This window comes from Ctenopharyngodon idella, chromosome 13, assembly GCF_019924925.1.
Source record: "Ctenopharyngodon idella isolate HZGC_01 chromosome 13, HZGC01, whole genome shotgun sequence".
Classification (NCBI taxonomy): domain Eukaryota; kingdom Metazoa; phylum Chordata; class Actinopteri; order Cypriniformes; family Xenocyprididae; genus Ctenopharyngodon; species Ctenopharyngodon idella.
This window is the reverse complement of record NC_067232.1, coordinates 6,962,475-6,979,006: the sequence shown is the minus strand read 5'-3', so window position 1 is coordinate 6,979,006 and position 16,532 is coordinate 6,962,475. Positions and strand designations below refer to the sequence as shown.

The 16,532-nt window shown below is 36.3% G+C and overlaps 1 protein-coding gene across 1 annotated transcript in view; it reads right to left on the bottom strand.

Moving 5' to 3' along the window:
* Positions 1-9,147: 9,147 nt before the first annotated feature.
* The window catches only part of ccdc172 (coiled-coil domain containing 172), a 48,271-nt gene continuing 40,886 nt past the window's right edge, over positions 9,148-16,532 (bottom strand). The window contains exon 8 of the mRNA XM_051917786.1: positions 9,148-9,678. Coding sequence (XP_051773746.1) covers positions 9,658-9,678 — 21 coding nt within the window. The 3' untranslated portion in view covers positions 9,148-9,657. The remainder of the gene's footprint in view (positions 9,679-16,532) is intronic.

The window sequence follows — 16,532 nt, the reverse complement described above, 5'->3', positions numbered from 1 at the left end:
CTTTAATCAAATTAACTTCCCCTCCCTCTTGCAGCAACATCTCTTTTCTTCTCTGATGACGTTTACCGTCGTGAGGGTGGGACAACCTGTCACTCACATAAGATCGACCAATAGCAAACCACAACCATCCAACAATCCAATCAATGGACAAAATCAAGTCCCTCCCTACATTTTTTTTCTTGTTCGAGAAGCTGTTTCACTTACATATACACCACAATAGGTAAGAGAAGACTATCGCAACTTCAATTTCATGCCGACTTTAATAGTACTGTAAATATCTGAATTTTATCAACTTTTATATAAACCCATATAGATCACCTAAATTCTAACTGACAGACTAAAAACCTCAAACTCTAATTATGATCACACTAAGGAGGATACCACCTCCATTATACAACAACAAATTAGATGCTGGGTAAGCCATGCTAATTAGAAAAATCATAATTGTTTGGAATGCTATAATTATCCAGAGTAATAAAAACAGTAATCTTTTTTTCAAAACATGCTTCGAGAATGAGTTATGAATTTTTTGTATCTCCACCCTGTAAGTGATGTGCAGTCCTCTTTAAACAAGCAACCCAGAATTAAAAGCAGCCTCTATTTGTCCACCTAAAACGTGCATCTGTGTGGGCCTCTTAATGGATAACCTTGGCAAGACATGTTTGTTTGGCTGTCTACGTGAAAGTTTCAGTGTCTTTGTGTCGGTGTCATTAATGGCTGGCATATTTCCACCAATTCACCATTCAGAAAAAGCAGGATTAGAGGGAGCTGTAGAGGAATAGAAAGATGAAGTGTATAATTCGGGGAGTGTTTTTCTGGCAGATTCATCAGGTGTTGATGAATAGAGAGCATAATATCTTAACATTCCTGCCCATATGATCCTGCTGGGCCGGCCATAAGCCACTGCAAGGGCACTTGGTAGAATTATTAGTGCTGTATAGTGTGAAACAGGAAGACTGTAGAAATTATAATACTGTTGCAGAAGTTCCCCTTGCCAGACCTTCTAAAAAATGGCTTCCTGGAGTGGCGACCGTGCATAAAAATGCTACGTACGTAGAAAAAAAAAAAAGAGATGCATGTGGACAATGAGTTGGGAAGATGATAATGTGGAAAGAAAGAGAACAAAGACAGGAAGGGTTCACAGAAAGGGGACTGACAGTAAGAGGGAGACAGTGAGTAGGAGATATAAGAGATAGACAGACAGAGGCAAAGAGAGAATCAGAACCACAGACTTATAACTTATGCTCGTCTTTCATAACTGAATAAATTGCCAAGCGTTAACATTTGATGGCCACTGTTTTTCTGCCCAGTTTTAATTCACCTCGAGGACTCTTTGACAATGGTGAAAGCCCACGCAGATATGATAAGGAATGTACTCATTAAGGCAAAGCCATGTAGGAAATGGAGAAAAAACACCACCAACCATGGTAGAAAAACAGACACAATCAATTATTGAGATTTCAGCAGACAAGAAAGGTCAAAGCAGGAGCAAAACAAGCCGAAAGAAGGATGATGAATCAGTCATTGGTCATACAGTGTGCTGTTGACTTTCTTTTTCTCATGGATGAAGTTGAATGATTGACTGAAGCACCAAGGAAACTGTCTCAGTCATTGATGCTTGTGTCAGCATATGCTAGCTCTTAGCTTTTACTGATTATTAGGGTTTAACCCTCTATCATCGCCTGAAAACATTTTTGACTGCATATGATTTATCGCTTGTGCCATCATTTCTGTGACCTTGAAAAGCATCTGCTAAATGAATAAATGTAAATGTATTAAAAACATTCTGAACTGAAAAGGACTTTACAGAACTTTTCTGAACTGAACAAAAACTTATTTTGTGATTAAAAAGTTACATGAAATGAATACTTTGTAAATGTGTACACTGTTCAGAGGTTTGGAGTCAGTACCAGTTTTTATTGTTTTTGAAAGAAGTCTCTTACGTTCACCAAGGCTGCATTTATTTGATAAAAGACAGTAAAAAAAGCAATAATGTGAAAATATTACTACAATTTAAAATTATTGTTTCAACTGAACATGTTTTTAAAATGTAATTTATTCTAAATTTCCAGCAGCCATTACTTCAGTGTCACATGATCCTTCAGAAATCATTCTAATATGCTGATTTGGTGCTCAAGAAACATTTCTTATTATCAGTGTTGAGAACAGTTGCTGCTTGACATTTCTGTGGAAATTACTTTTTTTTCAGGATTTTTAGAGAGTTCAAAAGGACAGAATTTGTTTGAAATAGAATTATTTTGTAACATTATAAATGTCTGTACTGTCACTTTTAAGCAATTTAATGCATTCTTGCTGAAAAGAATTCATTTTTTAGAATTAAAATCTTACTGACCCCAAACTGTGAACAGCTTTGCACAACACTTTCAACAGATTTCAAAAGATAGTCTAGGCTAATTAATCTGTGTACCACATTCTCACAAATTTTATCACTGCTTGCATGAAACAAGCCAGTTACTAATTGTTTATATAGTTAGCCAGAAGTTACACCCATAATTCACAAAGCTTCATGGGATACATCAAATAATTTGGACATCTCATGAGCTTGAAATGTATAAGAGACTAAACTGATGTATTGTAACAGATCATGACATATTCCATATTGGCTTTCATCTTGGATGGCATGACATAGCTCAAAATGTATTTACAAATGGTTGTAATTTTATTTAATATACTGTATATATTCTTGAGAGACAAGTCGTGACACAAATTGTATGATGTCACCATATTGTTTTGCATTAATAGTTCAACTGAATCATTTTTCAGTAACAATGATTCATAGTTGATTGTTTCTTTCATTCTCTTTTATAGCAAGGTAGAATGGAGTGCCTCATGACTGATCTCGCCTACAGCAACATGTGACTGCTGGTGTGTAGCATGTATCTGAATAATTCTTTTCAAAAACAAGCGCAAGTATTTCATCTCATTGATGAACATCACCTATGAAAATGCAAGTCAGTATAGCTAACAAATAGCTAGCTATGGAAATGTTTAGCACAGTGATATTCCCCTATTATTTTTATCATGCCTTACCTTAATGTTGAGCCATGTTTGTGCACAAGTAAAAACCTAAATAACCATGCAAAATGGTGGCTTATGATGATCAGATCTACATCTAGAAATAACCTAGCATCCAGAATTGTTGAATTTCTTGTCTCCATAGACCCAGGTGATGCTTGTGCTCGTCACCTCTTTAGTTCTCTGACACTAAACCCAACAGCACCATCTGCGACCCAGTCGGCTTTCCTGCCGCCACTGGACATAGATCTGTACTGACAGAGTGTGAGCTGGAGTGCCAGTGCCTTTTTCATCTCTGGGGAAGAACATCAGTGGACAGAAACACCTGTTCACTCCTCTCTTCTCCCCAGGGAAGTGTCTCTGGTTCTTGGGGAAAGAACTCCTCTGTCTGTCAAGAGGAACCTTTGGAAAGCACAGCTGCAAATGATAAACCACAAAGCTTCTCCCTAAAATGGCCACAGAGGATGAAGCTTTATCTGTTGGAGTATTAATATGGAACTAGAAGGCTCATTTTCAAATGAATTTTCAAACCACAGGTTCCCAAAGGAATTTTTTGGTTTTTAGAATAGTAGTTTTCATTTATGAGTGAAACAGTGTCTGTTCTACAACGTAAATTGTACAATTATAATGTAAAATTTTGAAGTCATTGTTTTTAAAAACAAGTTAAAGGTGCAGTGTGTAAAGTTTAGTGGCATCTAGCGGTGAGGTTGCGAATTGCAACCAACGGTTCAGGCCACCGCTCACCCTTCCCTTTCGAAGCACATAGAGAAGCTACGGTGGCTGTCACAGGACAAATATGTCCTCGTCTGAGACAGCAGAGAGTAGCCAGTCAAGCAAACATGCTCTGTAGAGCAGTTTGTCCATTTAGGGCTACTGTAGAAACATGGCGGCGCAAAATGGCGAATTCGAGGTGGGGACCTGCGGTGTATGTAGACAGAAATGGCTCATTCTGAGGTAATAAAAACATAACGGTTCATTATGTAAGGTCTTTATACACCACTTAAAACATAGTTATGTATATTATATTGCATTTCTGTCAATAGATCCTCCTAAATTTTACACATTGGACCTTTAACAATAGTTGTCCAATTCATCAAGCACATAAACTTACATCCCTGTGGTAGTTGTAGCCCTTATAGCAAAAAAAAAAAAAAAAAAAGTTAAAAATGAATGTTTGATGTATGCTTTTTGAACAAAACATGAAAGTCTCAAGTGTTGTTAACCACAGGCTTTATATTATGGTGAATTAGCATTCTGGGCTGGTCTACACATTGACATAGAACTAAATAGATTTAAAACCCTTTGACACTCTAAAATCACTCTTAACATCTATAAGTATCATTCCTAAATGTTAGCACTTTATTTTTGTCATTCACAATTCTTAATAAATAAATAAATAAACAAACAATGTTGACTCAAAAATTAAGAAAACACAGAATTTAACAAATGACCTAACCATATTAGCAGATGTTAAAAAGTATAAATAAATAAAATAAAGCTATTTCAGCTTTAAGCCACTTTTTCTGAATTTTTTTTCTGAAAATCAATTTTGTTGAATAAGTTACTCTTCTTTGGGGGGTGGGGTTGGGGGAGAGAAGAACTTATGAATGAATAAAGCGATGCTGCTTTGCAGGAGCAATATTAAAGAGATAGATCACCCCAAAATGAAATTTCTGTCATCACTTACTCTTCCTCGTGTCGTTCTAAATCTGTATTTTTTCATCCGTGGAACACAGGAGATGGAAGAGGGATGAGAGGATTGTGATTGTAACTGTCAAGCTCCAAAAAGCACATAAAAGTCCATGAGGCTCGTGTGCTGTATTCCAAGTCTTCTGAAGCCGAACAATAGCTATGTGTGACAAATAGACCATTATTCACAGAAAACCTTCCCCTTAGTCATTCACAGCTGCCACATTAATGATACACAAGAGTATGTCTTTGTTTATATAAGCACAGTGTGTACTACACCACATAAGGAGAAGGATGCAAAGAAAAAAAAAAAATGCATAAACTTAATTGGTTCTCAAAGTGGCAGATTTGAATGTGTTTATATCTTGCAATTCTGACTTTTTTCTCAAGATATAAAGATATGCAAGATATAAACTCGCAATTCTGAGAAAAAAAAAAGTCAGAATTGTGAGATGTAAACCTGCAACTGCATGAAAAAAAGTCCGAAAAATATTTTACAAAAATAGTTACAGCTTGTTTTGTATATGCAGCCTAGATAAAGAATGTGGCATCCACATTCCACAATAAAAAAAAAAGTTTTTACTGTATTTTTACAGAATTTACTGTATTTGTTAATGTAAAAATGACAGGATTGTTTTTTATACAGTGTGAGTAAATGATTAAAGATTGCTGTAGTATTGTATCCCTTTCATAGTAAGGTCAAATTAGGCATGCACTGAAATTTAATACATTTATAGTCCGACAAAAAAACAAAAAACTGGGTAACACTTTATTTTGATGGTCCACTTTAGACATTCTACTAACTATAAGTAACTTTGTAACTACATGTCAACTAACTTATTTAAAGTATTAGTACACTGTCTGTTTGATATCTGCTGACACTTTATTTAAGTTACTAAGTTAAGTTACTATTCCACTACATGACAACTTATTCTACTAACCTGAACCCTAACACCTAACTCTAACAGTCTTCAAACAGTCTACTTCTTATAGTTAGTGTCTAAAGTGGACAATCGAAATAAAGTGTAACCCAAAAAAGTTTTGAATTTACTCATAACCTAAATTATTAAAACAAAGATTGCACAAAATGATGTTCATTTATTTCCCACACAACTCATAAGACCACAGTATTGTAGATTCTGACCACCAACTGTTTACAACACCCTCCCAAAGCAGACTGAAGCAGCAAAGATGACCAAAGGCCCAGCGTGAAGACTGAGTGGTCTTGGGTTGGACAGGCACAGTGAATTAAAATGGCAGGCATGACAACTCTATGATCGAGTCTGGTTTGTGACGACAGATCTTTACTGTCAGCAACACACTGGACGGCGTGGAGAGCACCATGTGTGTGGAGAACTGACAGTGTTGAAATAGTGATTATGTAAAAAGCGGTACAGTTTAATCTTACTAATGGCACACAGGAGGGCCGCTGCTCTGACAAGCTGCAGGGATGGCGATAAACATGACAAAGTGAAGAGGAAGCGAACATATCACAAACTCACTCGAACAGACACCCACATACAGAAAGACAGTCTGGAGCATTCTGACCCCTGCGTTCACGCTCTCCCTTCACAATTTGAAAGTTTATGTCTCTGTTGCTTTGTGCATCCTCCTCCTGCATCTCTCTCTTTCTGCAGGAGCAGGTTATTTTTGGTAGTGTGCACAGATAGTTGAGGGATTATTGCAGAGCTGGGATGTGCCTGGCAGACGTGAGAGGCGAGAAATGAGGGAGAGGAGTTGGAGGTGTGAAGAGAACGATTGCTCATTCATTCGTCATTACTTTGCGATTCAGGAGTCATGGTGGGCGCCGGCACTGCTAGGCCAGAGTGGAACGTATCGTATCACTACAGGCCAGCAACGACACAATGGCCACACTGCAGCTAAATATGGTTGTCACTCCTCTACGGATCACTTAATCCTGTTCCGTACGTACAAAGTTTCGTTATTTACGGGAGTGACAACTGCATTCTACAAGCAATTTCACTCAAAATTCAGGTTGTGTACTAGAGCTACATGATTCTTAAATGGAGGATTACAATTTTTTTTTGTTTAAAATAGAGATCACGATTCTCCCACAATTCTGAATAAACAACTAAATAAAATAACATGCAGTTTACTAGAGGTTCTGACAAAATGTTAATTGCTGAAGTCTTTTTAAAAAATATTTAATTCATTTTAATTAATAATTAAAAAAAAAAAAAAAAATATATATATATATATATATATATATATATATATATATATATATATATATATATTTTGAATGAATGATTCAATGGCCAATACATTTTTAACAGTTATTTGTCGCAACCTACCGGTGTGACGATGTAATTGAAACAACCTTTATTTGAAGTATCAAGTATCTCCAAGTGTGGGTATCTGCAGGTTGGAGTAATGGCCGTGACGAAAGGTTAGGGTGTGCCGAAAGGTAGGGGCGTGGAGAAAGGTCTTAATCATTGGTCGCAAGAACTGTCTGTCAGGTAGAGTTGAGGGTTAGTTTCTGTTGTAGCAATTCACCTTTTGGCATGTCCATTCCTTTGACCTGCAGCTACCCCTGTCTCAGTTTCTTTCGAAATGTGATTTACTCTATTTTGATCACTACAGTAGACATCAGTGTTTATATCCAAACTATAAACTTTTATCCCAGTACATCTGTGATAATGCGAATTATTGTAACACAGAAATAACGACACTGTGCTTAAAAATACTGTTTGTGAAACTGTTTTTTGTTAGGGGCAGTCGTGGCCTAATGGTTAGAGAGTCAGACTTGAGCAAGACACCTAACTCCCAATCACTCCCCGGGTGCCACAGCAAAAATGGCTGCCCACTGCTCCGGGTGTGTGTGTGTCCACAGTTTGCAGTGTGTGTGTGGGTTCACTACTCACTACTAGACATGTGGCGATATTCAGTAATACGATGTATCACGATAATGAATATGCATGATATTATCGCAGGCACTTCAAAATACTGTGAATAATTATTTATTATGAATTATTCAGATTTTTATCAACCATATAAAATGCACAACACCGCTTTATGCTGCGTCAAAGGGACACTCAGATGTAAACAAGCCCTAACGTGCATGAGAAGCACATGGTGCCTTGCTGAATGAAAGTGCACGTTCACTCTCTGACAGCAGAGGGCGCTGATGGAACAGCAGAAATGCAGCGGTTACCCCGGTAACCCCGTAAACACAGCAGCTGCTACTGAACAGTTTTTAAAATGCTTCAAACAGCCATTCATTTTTTTTGTATTCGCAATGCTGTTCATCACAGCACCAAATACTTAATACTAAAAAACTTAATAGGCTATTTATTTTCAAACTTAAACATTTTTATATTTTAATGTGGACTACAACATGCCCTAATGATTGAAAATGTTCTGATTGTTTGTTATTAATGAGACCTTATTGTAAAGTGTTACCTGTTGTTCTTTATAATTATCTGTTTGAAAAAATTTACTTCATAATTTTTTTGTGTGCATTGCGTTGTTGTATTTAAATGTTCAGACTCAGAGTTCTTTTTTTTATAGGAAAAAGAGTTCTTAAACCTGTTATACTATGACAACACTTTTTTGCAACTTATTTCAATATCGTGATAATACCATAAGCTTCAGCAATTATCGCAACATGAAAATTTGATACCGTCACATGCCTACTCACTACTCTTATGTGTGCACAAACTTGGATGGGTTAAACGCAGAGGACAAATTCCGAGTATGGGTTACCATACTTGGCCTGCACATGTCACTTTCACTTTTATACTGTACCAATACATGACAACTGCTCTCTCTAGGTCAGCTGTGCCAAAGCAGATTTGAATGTTCGCTGTGATCGTACTTGTCAAAGGTTTAACCAACATAGCTGAATCGTTGTCATTTAGGAATAAGATCGCATGAATAGAGATCGCAATCTTTTAAAAATTAAGCTCTATTGTGCATGGAACCAAACAGAAACCAAGCTAGTTGTCTGTGTTTTGATATCATTCTCTCTCCACCATCCTTAAAGTTTTGGGGCAACTCATTAGAATCCAGAGAGAGCATAAGAATTGTTTAGAAGCAGCAGCTTAATGAGCATAAACAAAACATGGTGCCTTAATCAATGGTTATTTCTTAAAAACTACCGGACAATAATATGTCTCAGGTCACTAATAGTACTAAACCAAATAGGTCCAGTATTCCATAGACATAAAAAATTATAATTTAGGGTATTAACTCCCACATTAATGAGGTTGTATCTCCCAAAACTCTTCAGTGTTTATGTGGCCAAGGAGAACAGTATGCAATTGCAGGAAAAATTCTGTGAATTCGCGTCTTTGCCATAGATTTCTATGGGAGTGAGTTTCTGCAAGTTTGTTTTTCACAGTTTTGACTATTTCCATTATTGCAAGTTCATAAATCACAATATGACTTATAAAACATTTTATAAATAAAACTTTAAAATACATTAAAATAGAAAACAGTTATTTTAAATTGTAATAATATTTATCAATTACTGTTTTTACTGTATATTTGATCAAATAAATGCAGCCTTGGTAAGCAGTGTAGATTTTTATATAAATTGTTTATAAAATTTGATCCGATCCTCATTTGAGTCATAACAATAGACAAACACAGTCTGCTTAAACAAAGAACACAAACTAAACGCCTATTCTGTATATGCCCTCAATGAAAACATTCACAGTTCAGGGTAGAAAACATATGTGAACCCTTGGCTTTAATAACATGTTGACCCTGCTTTGGCAGCAATAACCTCCACCAAACGTTTCCTGTAATTGCGGATAAGACCTATTCAATGATCAAGAGGATTTTTTTCACCATTGCTTTTTACAAAACCATTTCAGTTCAGCAATATACCTGGGATGCTGGTATAAATCGCTCATCTGAGGTCATTCCAAAGCATCTCAATCCATTTTTCCTTTGAAAATCCAAGGGTTAATATCCTTTTCCCAGCAACTGTACAAAAGCACATAAAAGAAAAGAGTGAAAAAAGGTAGAAGCATCTGTTTCAGCAATGACAGCTGTAAGTTTTCTTGGGCCATTGCAGGGCATTCAATTTGTTCTTGAGCAACTCCAATTTTAATTTGGCTTTGTGTTTGGGAATTTTATCTTCTTGAAAAATTAACTTTCTCCCAGGCTTGAAGTTTCAGAATGAAGTAGGTAATCTTGCAGTATTTCCGCTATTCCTCTTTCTATATTAACAGAATGCCCAGATCATGATAATGAAAAGCAACCTCACAGCATGAAGATACCACCAGCGTATTTCACTGTAGGCATGGTGTTTTATTAGGTGTGGGCAGTGTTAGATTGCTTTTATATATCATAATTTTTTTAACTCTTACAATCTGTCCCCAAGCTAAATACTAAAAACAATGAAAAGTCATCTCACTTTCAGAAACTAAGGCTGCCGTTACCCTGTAAAGCGCTGACTGTGTAATGCAACATAAAGAAATAATTAATGTAATATTTTTAATACAAAATTATGGATATAGAAGCATAAAATGAATGAAAATATAGTTTCACATAATAAAAGATATCCTGTCATAGACATGTGGTGGGAGTCCTCTTTCTGCCAGTTTTATATTTTTCATTCTGAGATGGAAAAAGGTTTGAATACAAAAGTTTTTTTTTTGTTTTTTTTAAGAAATGAATAAGTAGAAGTAGGATCTGAGGTGGGCAGAGTTGCCATTGCAGTATGGCTTTATGTGGTTTAGAGCAGCTTTAACTCAACTACTTAGATGGAAAAAAAAAAAAAATATGACATGCTACATTAGCACAAATATCAACCCCTACCATATGCTCCATACTTTATTTCATCAACCGTGAATGCCAAACCTCTGACTTCAGGCAACCTGCACGGATGCTTGCCCTAGCTGTAAAGACAAATGTATTCATATAAGCTTGTCCATGCAATTCGAGCAGGAACACGTAATTATTTTCTCTTAAATGAGACTTGGAGTAACTCCACTGAATCTAGTACACCGGTGAACATCCGCCCTGTCTCTGACCTTGTTTTCTGCTCTGACTTCTAAAGACATAATTCATGCCTTGATCAATCTGTGCTAAGTGCAGGTCTGAGGCATTTAATCACAATCATTCCCAATCATTGCTATGCATCTTACATAATGATGGATTGTGTGAATAGCCATAAAACACTACATTACTGGGTAAACCAGTAAGGCTGATCAGAAATGGGTGCAGAATGGCTCTTGGAGTGGCAGGACTGAAAGATAATCAGGGAAATTGAGGGAAAATGCTTTAATCTGGTTTCAATATTCGCTGCACACTCCTCTGCCGCCCGGCTGTTGTCTGGGTGGTTATTTGCGCATCAACACTCCACTCCACCAAGAAGTTCGTTTCAGGATTTAATTCATGGCATTCTCTGCTGCACTGCTGAAAACATGCATTAGTCTCTCAGAGCCTAGAGATTAAATAAACTAAAAACTGTACTTACTGCTGGAGGGAAGAAGCAGGAAGAAGAAATGAGAAAGAGTGGAAATGTGCCATGGGTGCTGGCAATTAAAACAGACATCAAATCTCTATTTTGACCTTTTTGTGACAGTAGTTTGCCCTGATAGAGGGGAGAAATTCTCCCTAAATGTGTTTTCTGTTCATTTTCTTCCATTCTCTGAATTTTGGCATGTGGTTGAAATCTGAATCTTTCCACCTAATTACATTGCAGTCTGCCATCAATCATGTGTCTAATGATTTCAAAGGTTGTGAGTTAACAGTCATGACTGGTGCTATTTGTTTGTCTTTTCTCGCCTGTCTCTAGCAAGATGTGGTGTCATAAATCCACAAAATTTGCTCCCTGAGCCTCATCTTCTTCATACTTCCTATTATTCTGTTCTTCAATCTGAAGTTTTAGTTATTTATTCCTCACCAGTTATTTAGAGTAGAGCAAAGGGGAATTCTATGTTGTGTGTTTGAAACGATCTCCAAAATTATGTTCAAGGACTATAAACCATCCCTGTAACCATATATGCATACTTCCATATAATATGGTAACCAAAAAGCAGTATGTCAAAGTAGGATGTCTGAATACGCAACATTCATGAGGTGAACAATATCAGGCAACCTGCTGAGATCTTTGCTTTCAACTTTGCTACACTGTAAAAAAAAATATTTTCATGATTTATCACAACACTTTTGTCAAATCAACTTAGATAATTAATGTTAATCGCCTTCATTGTATTAACTAAAATTTTTAATTTCAATGAACTCAAAATTTTAAGGCAACCAGGTAACTTACATTAAGTTAAGCCAACAATTCTTTTTTTACAGTGTATCCCATAATACCACAGGAGGCTCTTTTCAAGTATAATATATAATAAAATTTGCACACCTGCATGCCGTTCAAAAGTTTCGGGTCAGTGAGATTTTCAAAAGTAGTAATAAAAATAAATTGGCATTAAATTGGTCAACATTGTTAGTAAAGACTTTAACATGGTTACAAAAAGATTATTTCAAATAAATGCTGTTCTACTGAGTTTTATATTAACAATGTACCATGGTTTCCACAAAAATATTATGCAGTACAACTATTTTCAAGATTTAAAATAAAAATAAATGTTTCTTGAGCAATCAAATCAGTCAAATCAGCATATTAGAATGTTTTATGAAGGATCATGTGACACAGAAGACTCTTTGCCATCACAGTAATAAATCACATTTTAAAATATATTAAAATAGAAAAGTTATTTTAAATTGTATTAATATTTACACACAAAATAACTGCTTTTTACTGTATTTGTACCAAATAATGCAGCCTTAGTGAGCATAAGAAACTTTTTTAAAAGCATTAAAAAAAATCTTACCAATTTCAAACTTTTGAATGTAAGTATGATACCTAAAACACTGTCGATAAGTTTTTTTTTTTTTTTCCCCCTCAAAGAAATTCAGTAAGTACTGAGTGACCTTAAAGCTGGAGCACTACTGAAAATCTGAAATACTGAAAACTAAAATATCTAGAAATGACTCCACAGAAAACAACTCATTCATGTTTCAACACACTTCCAGTGGAATTCTATAAGAATCAACATTTCCAAACCCTAGTGAACAGCCCATCTAAACAGAACTATATGTATCATGTACACTCTTGAAAGATTATGCTAAAGACAACACATTTATAGTTGTAAAAAAAAAACTCTTTTTGTGTAAAATGATCACAGAAAGGATGCTAAATGAGCGCTGGGCCAATTTCTCTCTCTCAGCTTAACTGCTCCTTGTTCAGGTAAATTAGGAGCAGACATTTAGATTAATTTTATATTTTTTGACACATTGATATTAGTCACCTAGAAGTGGGTCTAAATGTTTTCTAAACGCCGAGTCGTGACTCTCCAGGTTCAAAGCCAAACCCTTCTGTGGCAAAAGAAAGGACTCAGGTTTGCTATAAGTGGACTATTGGAATCCACCCAAACTGAAGGGCATTCAAAGGTCTGCTTTGAAGATAAGAGGCTGCAATTACAGAAAGCAGAGGGGATCATTAAGGGACAAATCGTGAAAGTCTGTCTTCCTTTCCATTTCGCACAGAGAAGAGTGGGTTTGGCGCTTCTAAAAGTTAGAGCAAACCTTGCTGGCGGGGCTGATTGTTTTAAATCTGCGCACGTACGTTTCACAGAGTGCCAAAGCTTTGAGGTCGACCAAGCCTCTCCTCTGAGACGAGACCCCAAACATCCTCTAAATTAGAGGTCAAGAGAGAAATGACATCAGCTTCTTTTATACAGAACCCCCCGTGCCCAGCAAACGACATCCCACAGTGAGCGAGGCAGCTGGGGTCAGTCAGAGAAACAGCAGTCTGATTGAACTAAAGAGGCAAAAGAAAGAGCAAGGAATGAAGAGAAAGCTGTTGAGTGCCAAAAGAACCATAATGAAGAGGCTAAGTTTTTTTTTCTTCTCCCCCCCCCCACTGTCTTTGAAACTCTTTCTACTCTACCATGATGCCAATATCAAGGATGTCAAAAGGGTTAGTGTTTTATCCTTTCTAACTCACATGGACAAACATCTTTCAGTGCGTATCGTCAGTATACTTATATACCGAAACAGGATACGTGTATCCTGCAATATGCATGCGTTTGGCTTGAGAATTCCCATCAATACCAGAGACATCCTTTCATGTGCACTCTTGGAGATCAGATATAGAGAATACTGCAGATCCAAACAGAAGTTTGAGGGAGGTAAATCAATGGATATTTAATTTCCATTCAATTCCTTCTCCCCTGTGATGTCCCTCAACATTTCACACCATTTCATAATATAATAATATTGAGTCTGATCAGTGTAAGCGAGGCCTGGCCATGTGCTCACAGGCACAGAACTAGATGTTCAATGGTTTGACTGTCTTACTGCCAAGCTGCAGGAACACTGACACATAGTACACACTTGTGTTTTTTCTCTCTCTCTCTCTCTCTCTCTCTCTCTCTCTCTCTCTCTCACACACACACACACACACACACACACACACACACACACACACACACACACACACAAATACACTACCTATCAAAAGTTTGGAGTCTCTTGGAAGCTCACCAAGGCTGCATTATTTTAATAGTTTAATTAAGTTTAATACAGTTAAACAGTAATATTGTGAAATATCGTTACAATTTATGATTTTTTTAAATAATAAAAGTCTCATTTTTTTCAATGATTTTTTAAAATAATTTTACTGATTTAATGCATCATTGTTGAAAAAAAAAAGCATTAATTTCTTTTGAACGGTAGGGAAGATGCGCACATTAAGACGAATGCAAACATATACAGGCTTACATGATCCTAATGAATCTTTCCATTATGAAGTGAAATAAATAATTGATAGTATAAAAGGAAATTCCATTGCCAAACCCCAATAAAAGAATACTCACATTGGCTGTGTATCAAAACCTAATGAGCTGACTCACTATAGTATCTACATTAAATGGCCCGTTGTCTACATAAACAGCATTTTAATTAAAACAGAATGTCATAAGTGACTCGTTTAAGATGTTCTTCATAGATATCAGCTTCATTAGCAGAACTTCGCAAGCACACCATGCAATATACAGTAGCAAACTGCTCAAAACTCATCTAATGCCAAAGACCCTTTAAAGTCTGTCAGTCCCCTCATTGGCCATTTTAGCAAATTCAGGGCAGCTATTATCTATCTATCTAGGTCATGTCTCATTCCACTCCGTAGTTCCTTATGATACAAATTCAGGCACTTGATCAAGTAAACAACACTGATGACACAATAACATGCGACATGACAAGTCATACATTAAAACATAGCTGGTATTCATCAACAAATCGCAAATAATGCCATTGTGCATCTGCGTTGTATCTTTTGAAAAGAACAATGTAAAATGTTTGTTTTACACAAACACACATCTTCCACGCCTCTGACACTTTAAATCTAGCATACATTATAGCACTAGATCCACTACGCACTGCCAGTGAGCTCAGAGGTCCTTTTTCTTATGTACACATTGGTTGTTCAGTGAAGAAACTATCATTTATAAATATTCACATGACTGTATATATGAAAAAGTAGTTGTATACTAAGTTTTAACACAAAAAAACAGCATTAAGCAGTTCTTGCTGTTGCGCCTCGGAGAAGCCATATTTTATATTTCACCTCTTCCAGCCAGCTGTCATTGAAACAGCAGACTGGCATGTTGATGGAGACAGGACATGTGGATGCAATTTCTCAGGGTGCCAATCATGGTTGGTGTGATATGTACAGTCAGAGTTCAGAAAGAGTCTCCCCCACCCACACCCACACTGACCAGCAGCAAGTGAATTTAAAAAAAAAACAAAAAAAAAAACAGTTAAGTATTTCATATATTACTTTTATTAAAAACGTCCCTACACTTATGGGTTTGTTTACATATACACAATATACATACAATCTGGAATTTTTGATTCTGATTGGTTAACATCAGCTTAGAGTGGTTAAATATTGATATATATATATGTAATGAAAGACATTAATATTGTGAAATTATTACATCATTGTTATTTTTGTGAAATATTATTATAAATAGCTGTTTTCTGTTTTAATGAAATTTAAAATTGACTTTTTTCCTGTAAAGGCAAAGCTGAATTTTCAGCAGCCATTACTCCAGTCTTCAGTGTCACATGAGAGATGCTGCAAAAGTATGGACCCGTGTTAAAGTTGCTTTCGTTACTATAGCAACAGTAGGCTTCTGACGCGTTTTCTTTCCAAATTGTCACTGGACTGTAGAAAAGTGAAAATGGTAGAATTTTTTTAAAGGGAAAATGAGATAAAAAAAAATAAATAAATAACAAAGAAATACTCATATCATGGACAGTGTCACGATGACAGACAGACAGACAGCATTTTCAGTGTTTTTTACATTAAGGTTTTTTGTGTCCCACTGTTTTAATGATAGAAATACTGCAGCAGGTGCTGTATATGGATCACAATTGCCCAAAACTTGCAATTTATTCACATATTTTTGTTTTTCCTCTTTTGAGATGGAAAATGACAGGCCTATAATGCAGTTCTATGGATGTTTTCCCCACCAGGTCTCTGCGCCAATTATATGAATTAATCACACGTGAACCAGCTAATAACAGACAGGTGTGTTGGAGCAGATTAAGGCCCTGTCCACATGAAGACGGGTATTTTCAAAACTGCAGATTTTTCTATGCGGTTTGACCGTTCGTCCACATGCAAACGCAGTATCCGGTCACCGAAACTGAACTCTCCGGTTGCACTGTTGTCATGTAGACAGTGAAACCGGAGATTTTGGCTTGTGACGTCGGAACCGGTAATAACCTTTCTTCCAGGCTTCTGATAGGCCAACGTG